The sequence below is a fragment of the Heterodontus francisci genome, chromosome 23 (genome assembly GCF_036365525.1).
Source record: "Heterodontus francisci isolate sHetFra1 chromosome 23, sHetFra1.hap1, whole genome shotgun sequence".
In the NCBI taxonomy this organism is placed as follows: Eukaryota; Metazoa; Chordata; class Chondrichthyes; order Heterodontiformes; family Heterodontidae; genus Heterodontus; species Heterodontus francisci.
In genome coordinates this window covers 9631917-9646371 of record NC_090393.1, presented here as the reverse complement: position 1 = coordinate 9646371, position 14455 = coordinate 9631917, and the positions used below count along the sequence as shown (strand labels likewise).

Genomic DNA, 14455 nt, shown 5'->3' with positions numbered 1-14455 from the left:
CATATCCCAACAGAATCAACATTTTTACTCGAGGGGGAAATCAAAGAAAATTTCCAAGAATTGTTATTTGAAAAAAATTAAAGACGTGGAAATGGCATTTCAATAAAATTGTAAGCTCTGATATATCACAATGGATAAATTACCTCTCAAGTATGACAACTACATTTTATTAGATTACTAACAATCAAATTCAGGCACTCTTCAGGGATCAGAACTATCTTCAAGCTGAGGACTTGATTTTACTATAAAGCTGATTTTATAAAATAACAAAAAATAGTTGGAGGTAATGGCTACAACCCAATCTCAGGTAATATTCATGCAAATCTGTCATCACCCAACATTCACACTGTCACAGGGATCACTTGATACCGATCAGGATCCAGCAATGCTGGAAGATTTTCTCCTCCTTAACCCAGATGCATGAAGCTTACCTGTAGCACCCTTTTTCTCAGCTTCTATTGGACTTCTTTTCAAAGGCAATGTTTACATTGAAGGCAACAATTGAAAATAATGCTCTAGGTTCCAAATTCTTTTTCTTCCTGTTGGTCATGAAAAATAATTGAGTCACCAAAAGAGCTGATTCAGTGCATTTTATCTGGGTTAATCATCACTGATTTGTCTGATGATAGGATTTGATCTGAATGTTAATCCCTCTTGATGCCTCTTTAGATGCTGCTATTTACAAAGACTGTTTGAAGGCTCTTGGACTTGTCTCTCACACACTTTACAACAAAGCACTGCTGCTCTTACATAAAGTGGCAGCCCATATTTTCAACCCATACTCCCAGCAAGGGATTATCCAGCTGGAGCCAGATGGCAAGACTTGATGTAGATTGTGGGAGGAATGCTGTACATCATTTATATAGCACTGTGTGTAAACACAGTGTATTAGAATTCATCATTTGGCAATAACGGAGCCTTCATTGCTGCCTTGCTCTATTCTTGAACCATATAGACCAGATGGCTCCAGGTTTTTTGATCTTTGGTCTGTCTGTGCTCAGTTAGTTAATCTCAGTGTTTGTGGTGTTGCAACTGGCCTCAGTACTCCAGCCTAGAGAGTAGAAAACTCAGCCAGGATTCTCACTCCTGGATATAATTTAATGATTAAATGTCTGTGTGTGGATGCCGTGAGAACAAGATTAGACTGGGCTGTGATGCTGTCTACAATCTGCCAACACTAATTTTCCTAGATGCACACGAGAAGAACGACCACGGACGAAGTAGCAGAAAGTCGTTAGTATCCATGGAGCTGCATCAGAGCAAGACTCAGCACCTTCTGGGAGGGGGTGAGGGTGGGGGGAGGTGGGGGGAGCAGGGGCAGAGGTGGAGGAGGGGAAAGCAGACATAACCTGCCAACAGCAACAACAGCTTGCATTTATATTGCATTTTTAACGTAGTAAAACATTCCAAGGTGCTTCACAGAAGTGTCATCAGACAAAATTTGACACCAAGCCACATAAGGGGATATTAGACATCTGACCGAAAGCTTGTTCAAAGTAGCAGGTTTTAAGGAGAGTTTTAAAGGAGGAAAGAGAGGTGGAGAGCTTTAGGAAGGGAATTCCAGAGCTTAGGGTCTAGGCAGCTGAAGGCATGGTTACCAATGGTGGAGCGATTAAAATCAGGGATGGGCAAGTGGGCGGAATTGGATGAGTGCAGATATCTCAGAGGGCTGTAGAGCTGGAGGAGGTTACAGAGGTAGGGAGGAGCACAGTAAACTATTGAAAAGTTTTAATCTTATCATTTGTCCAATCTAATTTCCCAATAGTCCATCCCAAGACAACTATTGGTGATTTGTGCATGAAGTTAGAGTAATATGCTCGTAACTGTTCTGATTGGTGTGATGTAATAGGTCATTATAATTACACGGAGCATCTAGTTTGTTGATAAAACACAATTAGTTGGAAAAAGAAATTCCTTGAAATCGCAGTTCTACTTTGCCTGAGTAGTTTCTACTGTACGAGAAGGAAGAAGAGAGAAGAAAGAAAACAAATGACTTGATACAGTAGTACTTTATCATACCCCTCAAAATATTCCAGAGGACTTCATATTCATGAATTACTTTTGAAATGTAGTCACTGGCAAACACAGCAGCCAATTTGCAGAAGGCTATAAACATCGAAATGGAAAATATAATAGCATAGTAATAGTAACATTTATTTTGTAAATGCTATACTTTGACTTAGAAAGCATATTTCTGGTACTTCCCTAATTGTATTGCACAATACAGAATAGCCCAGATAAATCCAGCGAATTGAAATTGTATTTAAGATTAAACAGTTATTCTACACACAACCATTTCTATTTACTCTAAATATCAATACCATTGTCTAGAGCTATGAAATCAAATCATTCTGAGAGTGTAATTTTCGTCTATTGTTATTTGAGATCATATTTTTGACCTTGCTCTATACAAGAGCAGCTTGTTAATGAGACCTCTGTTGCTTGGTCAATAAGGCATTTTCTAGTGTGGAAGTAAATCATACATTGAGCATTAAGGTAGTTAAGGCAGTGATCAGCCCACTGAGCAAGGCAGAGGGATAGTCAGTCGGATTCTCACCCCGGATCACTTAGTAATACTTCCTGATGACATTCATACGTGTGTAAATGCTAAGTGGGGATAGTATTGGACTCACCTGTTTTGCCACCCCCATTGTAATTAGCTGACCCAGAATACTTAGCTGAGGTACTCATGATATCTCAGCAGAAGGAGAGTGCTTCAAGATAGAAGGAAAATTATCTGCTTTGAGAATCTTTTGTCAATTAATAATTCATATCTTGAAATTTGTAGAACATCATTACGGTATATATTGTCTAACGAACAGTTGGCATTGAAGGCATTCCCTGGATAGCATAGTAGCAATGTTGGCCCTTTTATCAAATCATAAGTCTTGCAATAAAATTGAAATTAACAAAAAAGTCTTTCTGGAAATGAGAAAATGTAATACCTCTATAATGGTACAATGTGAAAACCTAACAGAAGCTGAACTTGCACCAGTCATGGGAAGGCATGTCCTGTGGATATAACTTAATCTTGATTTCTCTGTCTCCAGTTTGTTTTGTAAGTTCAAGGGACACAGACTTGAAAGGATATGGTGGCCAACTGGTTTAGCCATCAACCCCAGATCAGGCTGGGCCGCATAAAACACTCTCATCTGCTAAAACTGCTCACTATACCAGGAACATCTGTGAATACACCATCCTCTTCCTACGCCTCTCAACTGTTGTCCAGCTGGGTGGGACTGCTCTTAACTGGCTCCGTTCTTATCTATATAACCATATCCAGAGAATCACTTGCAATGGCTCACTTCCAAATCACATTGAACAGTGAGAGCAGAGAAACAGAGAGCCGCTGGGGATCAGTATTCAGGTAAGTTTTTAATTTAATTTAATTGAAATCAAATATAGCGTAAGTCTTGATCGATTTCTTAGTATATAAACTAAAAACTAAAGCGGATTAAAAAACTAAAGACCCGTTGGAAATTTAAAAAACAAATTAAAATCTAATTAAATAAAATAAAGATGCAGGGCCACGCGATGTGTTGTACCTGCATGATGTGGGAGCTGGTGGACCACATTGTGATTCCTAGTGACCACATCTGTAGCAAGCGTTGGTTACTCGAAGAACTCCGGCTCAGAGTTTATGAGCTGGAGTCTGAGCTTTGGACACTACAACACATCAAGGAGGGGGACAGGAGACAGTCACACCCCTTAGATTAACTACCTTGAATTCGACCAGTGGTCAGGGACAGGAGGGTGTGACTATGAGTGAGGCAGATAGAGGGATCCAGGAGGTAGTGTTGCAGGAGCCTCAGCCCTTGTCCTTGTCCAACAGGTTTGAGATTCTTGCTCCCTGTGTAGATGAGAGCAGGGACTGTAGGGAGGATGAGCAAACTGACCACAGCACCGTGGTATAGGGAGCCATTTAAGTAGGGGGAGAAAAGAGAAATGTAGTCATAATTGGGCATAGTATAGTTAGGGGCATAGACACTGTTCTCTGTGGCCAGGATCAAGAGTCCCGAAGGCTCTGTTGCTTACCTGGTGCCAGGGTTCAGGATATCTCATCTGGGCTGCAGAAGAAAGATCCAGTTGTCGTGGTCTACGTAGGTACCAATAAAATGGGTAGAATGAGGTTAGAGGTTCTGCTGAGGGAATATGAGCAACTAGGGGCTAAATTAAAAAGCAGAACCAAAAAGGTAATAATCTCTGGATTACTACCTGAGCCACGAGCAAATAGGCAAAGGGTCAATAAGATTAAAGAGGTAAATGCGTGGCTCAAAGATTGGTGTGGGAAAAATGGGCTTGAATTCTGGGACATTGGCACCAGTACTGGGGAAGGAGGGAGCTGTTCCGATGGGACAGGTTCCACCTAAATCATGCTGGGTCTCGAGTCCTGGTAAATCGCAAAACTAGGGCTGTAGATAGGGCTTTAAACTAAATAGTGGGGGAAGGATTCCGTGACAAAGTAGACGTAGAGAGGATGTTTCCTCTTGTGGGGCAATCTAGAACGAGCAGTCATAGTTTTAGGATAAGGGTAGTGGATTTAAAACAGAGATGAGGAAAAATTACTTATCTGAAAGAGTCGTGAGTCTGTGGAATTCACTACCCCAGAGTGCGGTGGATGCTGGGACATTGAGTAAATTTAAGGAGGAGATGGACAGATTTTTAATAATGGGTTGAAGGGTTATGGAGAACGGGCAGGAAAGTGGAGCTGAGGCCGAGATGAGATCAGCCATGATCGTATTGAATGGCGGAGCAGGCTCGAGGAGCTGAATTGCCTACTCCTGCTCCTAGTTCTTATGTTCCTGCTCCTGCACCCGTTACCTCAGGTATCCTCCAAGGATCCATCTTTGGCCCCCTCCTATTTATCATCTACATGCTGCCCTTCAGCAACAGAATCCAAAAGCACAGCGTTAGTTTTCACATGTACTCTGATGACACCCAGCTCTACCTCACCACCACCACTATCAACTCCTCCACTGTTGCTAAATTATCAGACTGCTTATCTGACATCCAGTACTGAATGAGCAGATACTTCCTCCAATTAAATATTGGAAAGACTGAGGCCATTGTTTTCCGTCTCTGCTCCAAACAATGTGCCCGAGCTGCTGATTTAATCTTGCTCCCTGGCAACAATCTGAGATTAAACCAGTCTGTTTGCAACCTTGGTGTCACATTTGATCCTGAGATGAGTTTCTGACCACATATTCGCACCATCACTACGACCGCCTATTTCCACCTGCATTACATCGCCCAACATCCCCCATCTCAATTCATCTGTTGCTGAAACCCTCATTCATGCCTTTGTTACCTCTAGACTTGACTATTCTAATGAACTCCTGGCTGACCTCCAACACTCTATTATCTGCTGCCCGTGTCTTAACTCACAGCAAGTCCCGTTCCCCTATCACCCCTGTGCTTGCTGACCTACACTGGCTACCAGTCAAGAAACGTCTTGATTTTAAAATTCTCACCCATGTTTTCAAATCCCTCCATGGCCTCATCCCTCCCTGTATCTATGATCTTCTCCAGCCCCACAACCCTTCAAGACATTTGCATTTATCTAATTTTGGCCTTTTGAGCATCCTCAATTTTAATTGCGTCACCATTGTGACTGTGTCTTCAGTTACCTGGGCCCTAAGCTCTGGAATTCCCTCCTTACACCTCTCCACCTTGCTTTCCTCCTTTAAGACACTCCTTAAAACCTACCTCTTTGACCAAGGTTTTGCTCATCTGACCTAATGTCTCCTTATGTGGCTCGCTGTAATATTTTGTTTTATAATGCTCTTGTGAAGCACCTAGGGATGTTTTGTTACACTAAAGGTGCTATATAAATATGTTGTTGTTGTAATGTCATTCTTTCATTTCTACCTTTTTTCATTACTTCTCTCTAGTTTTGTACTTTACTGTTTACTAACTTGGTCCTTCTCCAGAATTGATAACTGATAACTAAACATGATGCTTTTGTAGGGACCGTATTTGAGCATATTTTATTAAAGACTTGCATTTATATAGCATCTTCCACAACCTCAGGATGTCCCAAAAGGCTTTACAGTCAAAGAAGTAATTTTGAAGTGTAGTCACTGTTGTAATGCAGGAAACGTAGCAACCACTTTGTGCATAGCTAGCTCCCACAAACAATGAGAAAATGACTAGATCTTCTCTTAGTATTGTTGGTTGAGGGATAAATAAATATTGTCTGGAACACTAGGCGGGAACGGCTGTGCACTTATTCAAGATAGTCCCATGGGACACACATCTGACTGAGAGGATAGACGGGGCCTCGGTTTAACGTCTCATCCAAAAGACATCACCTCCGCCTCCGAAATATCTACTTTTTTCTATGAAATTGAGGCCCCATCTGCCCTCTCAGGTGAATGTAAAAGATCCTATGGCACTATACCCCCGGTGTCCTGGCCAATATTTATCTCTCAATCAACATCGCAAAAAAATCGGATTAACTGGTCATTATCACATTGTTGTTTGTGGGAGTTTGTTGTTTGCAAATTGGCTGCACGATTCCTGCATTACAACCGTGACTGCCCTTAAAAAAAAGTACTTAATTGACCGTAAAATGCTTTGGGATGTGCTGAGGTCATGAAAGGTGCTAGATAAATACAAGTGTTTTCCTTTTGTGCGGCTTGATGTCAAATGTTGTTTGATGATGCTCCCTGTGAGTGCCTTGGTGTTTTATTATGCCAAAGGTGCCATATAAATGCAAATTGTTGAATAACAGAAGGATTGATAACCGGAGGACACAGATTTAAGGTCATCATGAGGAGAAAAACATGTTATGCAGCAAGTTGTTGGGATGATGAAGGATCACTGACCTGAAACGTTAACTCTGCTTCTCTCTCCACAGATGCTGCCAGACCTGCTGAATATTTCCTGCATTTCTTGTTTTTATTTCAGATTTCCAGCATCTGCGGCATTTTGCTTTTATTATATAAGTTGTTGGGATGATCTGGAATGCATGTAAGAGTGGTGGAAGCAGATTCAATAATAACTTTCATATAGACGCACGTGTAAAAAATAACTTTTGAAGGGGAATTGGATAACTGATGGATTCTCCTGTTGCTTCAACAGATGAGTGTTCAGCAAGGAAACTGTTTGGTCACCATCGAGGTTGGTGCCATCTCATGTGGGATGTTAAACCAAATCTTGATTTGCAGATCCTATTGCAAATATTACATATGAAATCACTATTGGAGGGTGGGTGAAGGCACCAGCACTGCGGCGTGCTTGCCTGTCCTGTAAGGATCTGACTCTGCTCTCCTCAAATGTTGAGACTGCTTGATGACGGCGAGGTCTCCATTTGGATCTGTCCATGTTTTTTTATATATGTAGTAAGGCCCAACTTACAAGCTTTGAGATAAAAGCAAAATACTGCAGATGCTGGAAATCTGAAATAAAAACAGAAAGTACTGGAAATATTCAGCAGGTCTGGCACCATCTGTGGAGAGAGAAGCAGAGTTAACGCTTCAGGTCAGTGACCTTTCATCAGAACATTATTACAGGCTCTGAGATTGGCTTTCAGAATGTATTTGTGTCTAAATTTGGGAAGTCCTATGGTGCGGGCTTGGAAGGAAAAAATTTGCAGGGCTGCGGGGAAAGAGCAGGTGTGAAGTGGATTGCTCATTCAAAGACCAGAGCTTGAATGGCCACCTTCCTAAACTGTCTCAGTCTCTTAACTCCTCCGCGCTCAGCATGAATGGAACAAACAGCAACCAGATCAGGTGGGCGGGATCCGCCCCGCCAGCCGAGCCAATAGGAAAAGTTTAGAGGGAGCGCGAGGTTCCAATCAAAAGGAGGGAGAATCTCCGGCCCATTGTTCTATGCAAATCAAGAGGGCGGAGATTCCGGGGGGGCGGGGGAACGGAATGTCCAATCAGGACGAAAGGGATGTTCCGGAGCTGGGCTGCGCTTGACGACAGCAAGCCCCGCCCCCTGGCGCTCACTGTCCATCTGGCGCGGTTGCTAGGGGGGATTTTTCTGCTGCCTTCCTCCTCCGTCCGGTCTGCCGGTCTCGGCCTCCTCACTCGCCCGTCAGCCTGTCGCTCAGCTCGGTCGGTGGCGACGTGTTTCACTTCATTTTATTTCATTTATTATTTTGTTTTATTTTTGTTGCGCGCGCGGCTCAGCCCCTCACTCTCTCCCTCTCGAGACTATGTGGAAATTACAGGATGCCCAGTGGAAAGAAATTTAAACCCACCAAATACATACCGGTCTCCACAGCCGCCGCCTTGCTAGTTGGTGCTACCACCTTGTTCTTCGTCTTCACGTAAGTAACGAGGGAGGGAATATTCTCCCCGTCCCCGGCTGGGGGACAGAAAGCCGAGTGGGTTTGGATTGATTTGTGTCTGGGGTTACTAGGCGGTTAGTTTGACAGAAGCTGCAGGCCCGACGGTGCTGTCTGGGCATCTGCTGCTCCATTTCCATGATCTGCTTCTCTATGCAATTGTATTTATGCACCAAATATGTATATCAGTGTCAAAGACAAATCTGAATGCGTTGCAATGTAAATTGCATTCTACTTTTTAATGTACATTGAAATCTATTCATCTGGTTGTGATTTATTTTGCATATTGCGATTGTGTATATTTTTATGTATGTATGTGTATATATATATATATATGCATAAGTAATGCATGGATGAGTGTATATACATAAAGTATTACATATGTGTGTGTGTGTATGTATATATATATATATATATATATTACATTGTTATAGATATAGTTGAAGGGCTTAGTCCATTTCGCGTCTCATTTACTGCAAATTGCTGCTTTCTCTCTGGGAAAGCAGGTTCAAACATTGTTGATTTGCGAATTTTTGTAATTCATAATATTTGCAGGATTAAAATTGTATTTTTGTGAATCAGGAAATAAAGTCTCCCCAATTGGTGTGAATTGTGAGATGCGACTTTGCATTGTGTCTTAACGTCTGTCCCGGGTTTCAAATCATTGGTAATAATTGGTGATATATATGGTCCGATAGTACGCGTTGGAAAAAAGGCGAGAAACATAAGTTTTCAGTGCGGGAAGTGTTGTGGATGAAACGCGCGTTGGAGAGAATAAAACAAATGAGAGCTATCTATTAAGGGTACTTCGTGTCTAATAATGTGATATTTGAAAATAGGAGTTAAAACTTGTTTTTTTCTGTTATGTACAAGAGACTTTATTTTTTAATGCTGGTTTGCACTGTTTTGAATATATATCTTAAACGTTTATGCTTACGGGGTGATTCTAAGGGAAACTAAATATAAAACCGTAGCCTAATCCTGACAAACTATAAACAAGAATAAGCGTATTGCATTAAACTCAACTCTTGGATTTCACTCTGCAAGCAGATGTCAACACAGCAGAAATGTAATTGCATTTGTAAAATAATTGTTGGCCCAAGAACTTTTTGATTTGTTTAAAAGGTATTGTGTTGAACTTAAATTATGTGCAACTCTTTAAGAACAAGGCCAACAATATGAATTATGTTGAGCTCTGTAAAAGGGCTCATTTATCTTCCCGTTTCTCGTGCTGATAGAGAGATACAGCACTGAAACAGGCCCTTCGGCCCACCGAGTCTGTGCCGACCAACAGCCACCCATTTATACTAATCCTACATTTAATCCCATATTCCCTACCACATCCCCACCTTCCCTCAATTCTCCTACCACCTACCTACACTAGGAGCAATTTACAATGGCCAATTTACCTATCAACCTGCAAGTCTTTAGCTGTGGGAGGAAACCGGAGTACCCAGCAGAAACCCACGCGGTCACAGGGAGAACTTGCAAACTCCGCACAGTCAGTACCCAGAACTGAATCTGGGTCGCTGGAGCTGTGAGGCTGCGGTGCTAACCACTGTGCTGCCCCATGATGAGTGGCCTGAAACTGAAACGTTAATATCTAACTTTCTTTTCAGATGCTGATGAGCCTGCTGTGTATTCTGTTTTTATTTCAGATTTCCAGACATTGCATATTATTTTTCTTGTCGCATCTGTTTGATTCATTGCTCTCTTTCTCTTCCAGCAACGGCAGCCTTGGAAAAAATCCTGTCCCTTTTCCCACCACCCCCGCCCCCCTGCCCAAAGTGATAGCCCTTTTCCAGTCTGTTCACTGTCACTGTTGTGCCTTTCTCTTAAAATCTGTTATACAGCTATATTTTTTTTCTTTCTAGCCAAGGTTACCATTTTTTTGTGCACTTGGTTCTTCAACTTTCTCATTTGTTCTTCAGTTCTTGTTGTGTGTTCTAACATGGCTCACTTGCTTTCCAATTCCCAGGCTGACCAAGGATCGATAACCTAACTTTTTTTTCTCTCTCTCTTTAAATGCCAATTGCGTTTTCTACTTTTTAATTTCAGGTTTCCAGCATTTGCAATTTTATTTTTGAAAAAATCGTACATTTAGTAGATATAATCTGGCATTTTCAGTCTCACAGTACTGCTGATCTGCAGTCTCGATCCTGCAGTGCTTTAACAACCTATCTGTGAATGGAACTGCTCCAGTCATTAAGTGTGGGTTGACAGGAAAAGGATTTGTTTGCGCTGTAGTTATTGGAAGTGATTCTGCTGCACTACATTTTGAGTCGGTGTAGAAACCTGTTTAGGATGTTATTTCTGTCCACGTCAATATTTTATGTAGATATTGAAAGAAAATGCGCGTTGTAAGTTGACAGACTGATTTTTGATGGTGCCTGCAATTCCTGGCATGTTAAGTGCTTCAAGCAGTGTGCTGTATGAAGATTTTATATTTGGCCACGGGAGGTTGGTTTTTTAAAGTGCAATATTAATCATACATTCTATCTTGCAATATAATTGACGGCTCCGTTTGCCGCCTCCTCGCATTCCCAGCTTTTTTTTTATATAGGATTGCAGGACTGTTGAAGGCTTCACCCTCCCAGTGCTCCCCTTACCCAGTATGAAATGCTGGGATTATGACAGAACAGGTCTCCTCCATACACTCGGTTGCTGTTTGCAAATTGGAGGTGGACTGGGGGCTGGGGTTGGTGGGGTTGGGGCTGGGGTGGTGGGTGGGAAATGCTCTTGTGACAGAAATTGGACACTGCATGACTTTAGTTTAAAAGTTTACTGTTCTATTGGCTCAATACTTTTAATTGAGCTGTCTTTTTTAAGGAGAGGTTGTGGGGGTGTGTGGTGGGAGGTGCGCTGATTTTGGGTTGAAGTGAAGGAATTCATACTGTTGAGTCGCAGCTGGAAATCCCATTGGTGGATGTTGCGGAAACCTCTGCATTCCTTGTGGGGTAGAGAACACTTGGTAAACTGTCCAGCATACAGCACAGTAAATGTGCTGAGGAAGCAAGGGCAGAAGCAATTACTGTATATCTCATTAACTAAAACTCCTAGAGCAGAAATCTATGGTCGGGGAGGGGCTGGTAGCAATACAATGTTGCAATAGAGCCATGTTTGGAGGTACATTGAATTATTGTAATTGATTTGTCTTAATTTCTTCAATTTTCGTCATGCCGTTGCCGCAGTACAATAGGTCAACAAAATATGTTTAGCTTTCAAGGGTTACTCCCAGTCCATTATGATCTTAAAATGCAATTGTTGGAGCATAATAAGAACATGAGAAATAGGAGTAGGCTATATGGCACTTGAACTTGCGGTGCCATTCAGTAAGATTATGGCTGATCTTCTACCTCAATTCCACTTTCCTGACCTATTCCTATATCTCTTGATTCCCTTAGTGCCCCAAAATCTTATTGATTCACCTTGAATATGCTCATTGAGCATCTGCAGTCCTGGGATAGAGAATTCCAAAGATTCACAACCCACTGAGTGAAGAAGTTGCTCCTCATCTCAGTCCTAAATGAGTGACCCCTCTGCTGAGACTATGACACTCCAGTCAGGGGAAACAGCCTCTCAGCAACTAACCTGTCAAGCCCTCTAAGGATTTTATACGTTCCCTACATTCCCATGAGATCACCTCTCATTCTTCTAAACTCCAGAGACTATGGGACCACGCTACTCAATCTGTTCTCATAGAGCAACCATCTCATCCCAGTATTCAATCTAGTGAATCTTCATTGTATCCCCTCCAAGGCTAATATATCCTTTCTTGGGGAAGGAGACCAAAACTGTATGCAGTACTTGCAGCAGACTTCCTTACCCGTGTTCTCCAATTCCCTTACAATAAAGGCTAACATACCATTTGCCTTCCGAATTGCTTGCTGTACCTCCATGTTAACTTTCTATGATTTATGTACAAGGATGCCCAAATCCCTTTATTGGGTAGCTGTGGTGTGTGGTTGACCAGCACAATGTATAATTCTGTTGATATAACATCTGACTTCTATTCCCCTTGTGGTACACTACAAGAGAGAAGTGCATTCAAGGTTTTGGTACTCCATAATGGGGCCCAGAGGTTACTTACAGTCTCTCTGTTCCCCTTCACCTGTGCCCTCAGCAGATGTACTGTTGGATATACTCTGGGGAAACTGTTGGTACCAAAATATATAATGGCGAGATTAGGACTGTGGGCTTTGATGAAGTAACCTCCCTTTCATCTTCAACGTCCTTGGAATGTGTTGTTGCCTCCCAAATTCATGCCCATCTTTCCAGAACTCTGTGTTTGAATCCTTCCAATTAGGTTTCCATCCCATGACAGTACTGAACTAGCTCTAATCAAAGTCACAAATGACATCCTATGTGACTGTGACAGAGGCATACTATCCCTCCTTGTCCTTCTGGACCTGTTTGCAGTCTTTGATACAGTTGATCACACCATCCTCCTCCAACGCCTCTCCACTGTTGTTCAGCTGGTGGGAACTGCACTTGTTTGTTTCCGTTCGTATCTATCTAATCGTAGCCAGAGAATCGCCATCACTGGCTTCTCTTCCCGTTCCCACACAATTACCCCTGGTGTCTTCCAATGATCTATCCTTGGCCTCCTCCTATTTCTCATCTACATGCTGCCCTTCGGCGATACCATCTGAAAACACAATGTCAGTTTCCACCAGTATGCTGATGATGTCCCGCTTTACCTCACCAATACCTTTCTTGACTCCTTCACTGCCTGTAAATTGTTAGACTGCTTGTCTGACATCTGGTACCTGATGAGCAGAAATTTCCTCCAGTTAAATATTGGGAAGACTGAAGCTGTTGTCTTTGGTCCCTGCCACAAACTTTTGCTCCCTTGTCTTGACTCCATTCCTCTCTCTGGCAACTATCTGAGGCCGAACCAGACTGTTCGCAACCTTAGTGTCATATTTGACCCCATGATGAGCTTTCAACCACATATCCGTGTCGTCACCTATTTCCACCTCTGTAGCATCGCATGACTCTGACCCTGCCTCCGCTTTTCCACTGCTGAAACCTTTATCAATGCCTTTGTTACTTCCGGACCTGACTATTCCAACACACTGTGGCTGATCTTCACCTTGCTACCTTCTGTAAACTTGAGGTCATCCAAAACTCTGCTGCCCCTGTTCTAACTTACACCAAAACCCATTCATCCATCACTCCTGTGCTCCCTGACCTATACTGGCTCCTGGTTAAGCAAAGCCTCAATTTTAAAATTCTCATTCTTGTTTTTAAATCCCTCCATGGCCTCATTCTTCCCTATCTCTGTAAATGTAATCTTCTCCAGCCCCACAGCCCTCTGATATGTGCACTCCTCTTGAGCATCCCCGATTTTAGTCGCTCCACTTTTGGTGGTGGTGTCTTCAGCTGCTGAGGCCCTAAGCTCTGGAATTCCTTCCCTAAACCTCTCTGCCTGTCTATCTTGCTTTCCTCCTTTATGGCACTCCTTAAAACCTACGTCTTTGACCAAGCTTTTGGTCATCCGCCCCAGTATCTCCCTATGTGGCTCGGTGTCATATTTTGTTTTATAATTCCTTTGTGAAACAACTTGTGACATTTTATTACATTAAAGGTGCTATATAAATACAGGTTGTTATTAATAACCCAGTACAGAATTAAGGATGAGTCAAACTGCAGCAAACTGGCATTGGGCAGATTTGGGACTTAAGTCTTGTTATCTTCTTGGCTACCAGTTAGTTGCATAGCAAAAGGCACTTCTTTATAGCACCAGCAGAGCAATGAGGTCTGTGCATCACCTTCCCTGTTTGGTGCTGCTGCCCTTGAACCCCATTAAAGTGGAAATTGATGGCAGTTTGTGGGATCCACAAAAATGTGCATTGCTGATGTTGGTCCCTCTCTCCAGGGTGGCAGAGGGAGAGCTTGTGGGTCGTGGCATTACTTTTAATGTGGTTGTGAGTTATCTGTGAGTTTCTTTTCCTCTAATAGTGTCAATGTTTAATATTATCCAGCTTTGTCACGATAATGCTTTCAACTTGTTGATCTAGGAACCACGATTCAGTTTTAGTTTGAAAAGAAACTTGTGTGAAGCATTACTGAGAGCTTTCTGAATATAGAATCATAGCACAGAAGGAGATCATTTGGCCCATCGAGTCCGTGCCAGCTTTATGCAAGAGCAATTTT

General features: G+C 42.3%; 1 protein-coding gene across 1 annotated transcript in view; it reads left to right on the top strand.

Moving 5' to 3' along the window:
* The first annotated feature begins 7959 nt into the window (after positions 1 to 7959).
* Positions 7960 to 14455, top strand: part of zdhhc8b (zinc finger DHHC-type palmitoyltransferase 8b) — a 236779-nt gene continuing 230283 nt past the window's right edge. Inside the window, exon 1 of the mRNA XM_068054650.1 lies at positions 7960 to 8278. Within this exon, the coding sequence (XP_067910751.1) occupies positions 8181 to 8278 (98 nt within the window). The 5' untranslated portion in view covers positions 7960 to 8180. The remainder of the gene's footprint in view (positions 8279 to 14455) is intronic.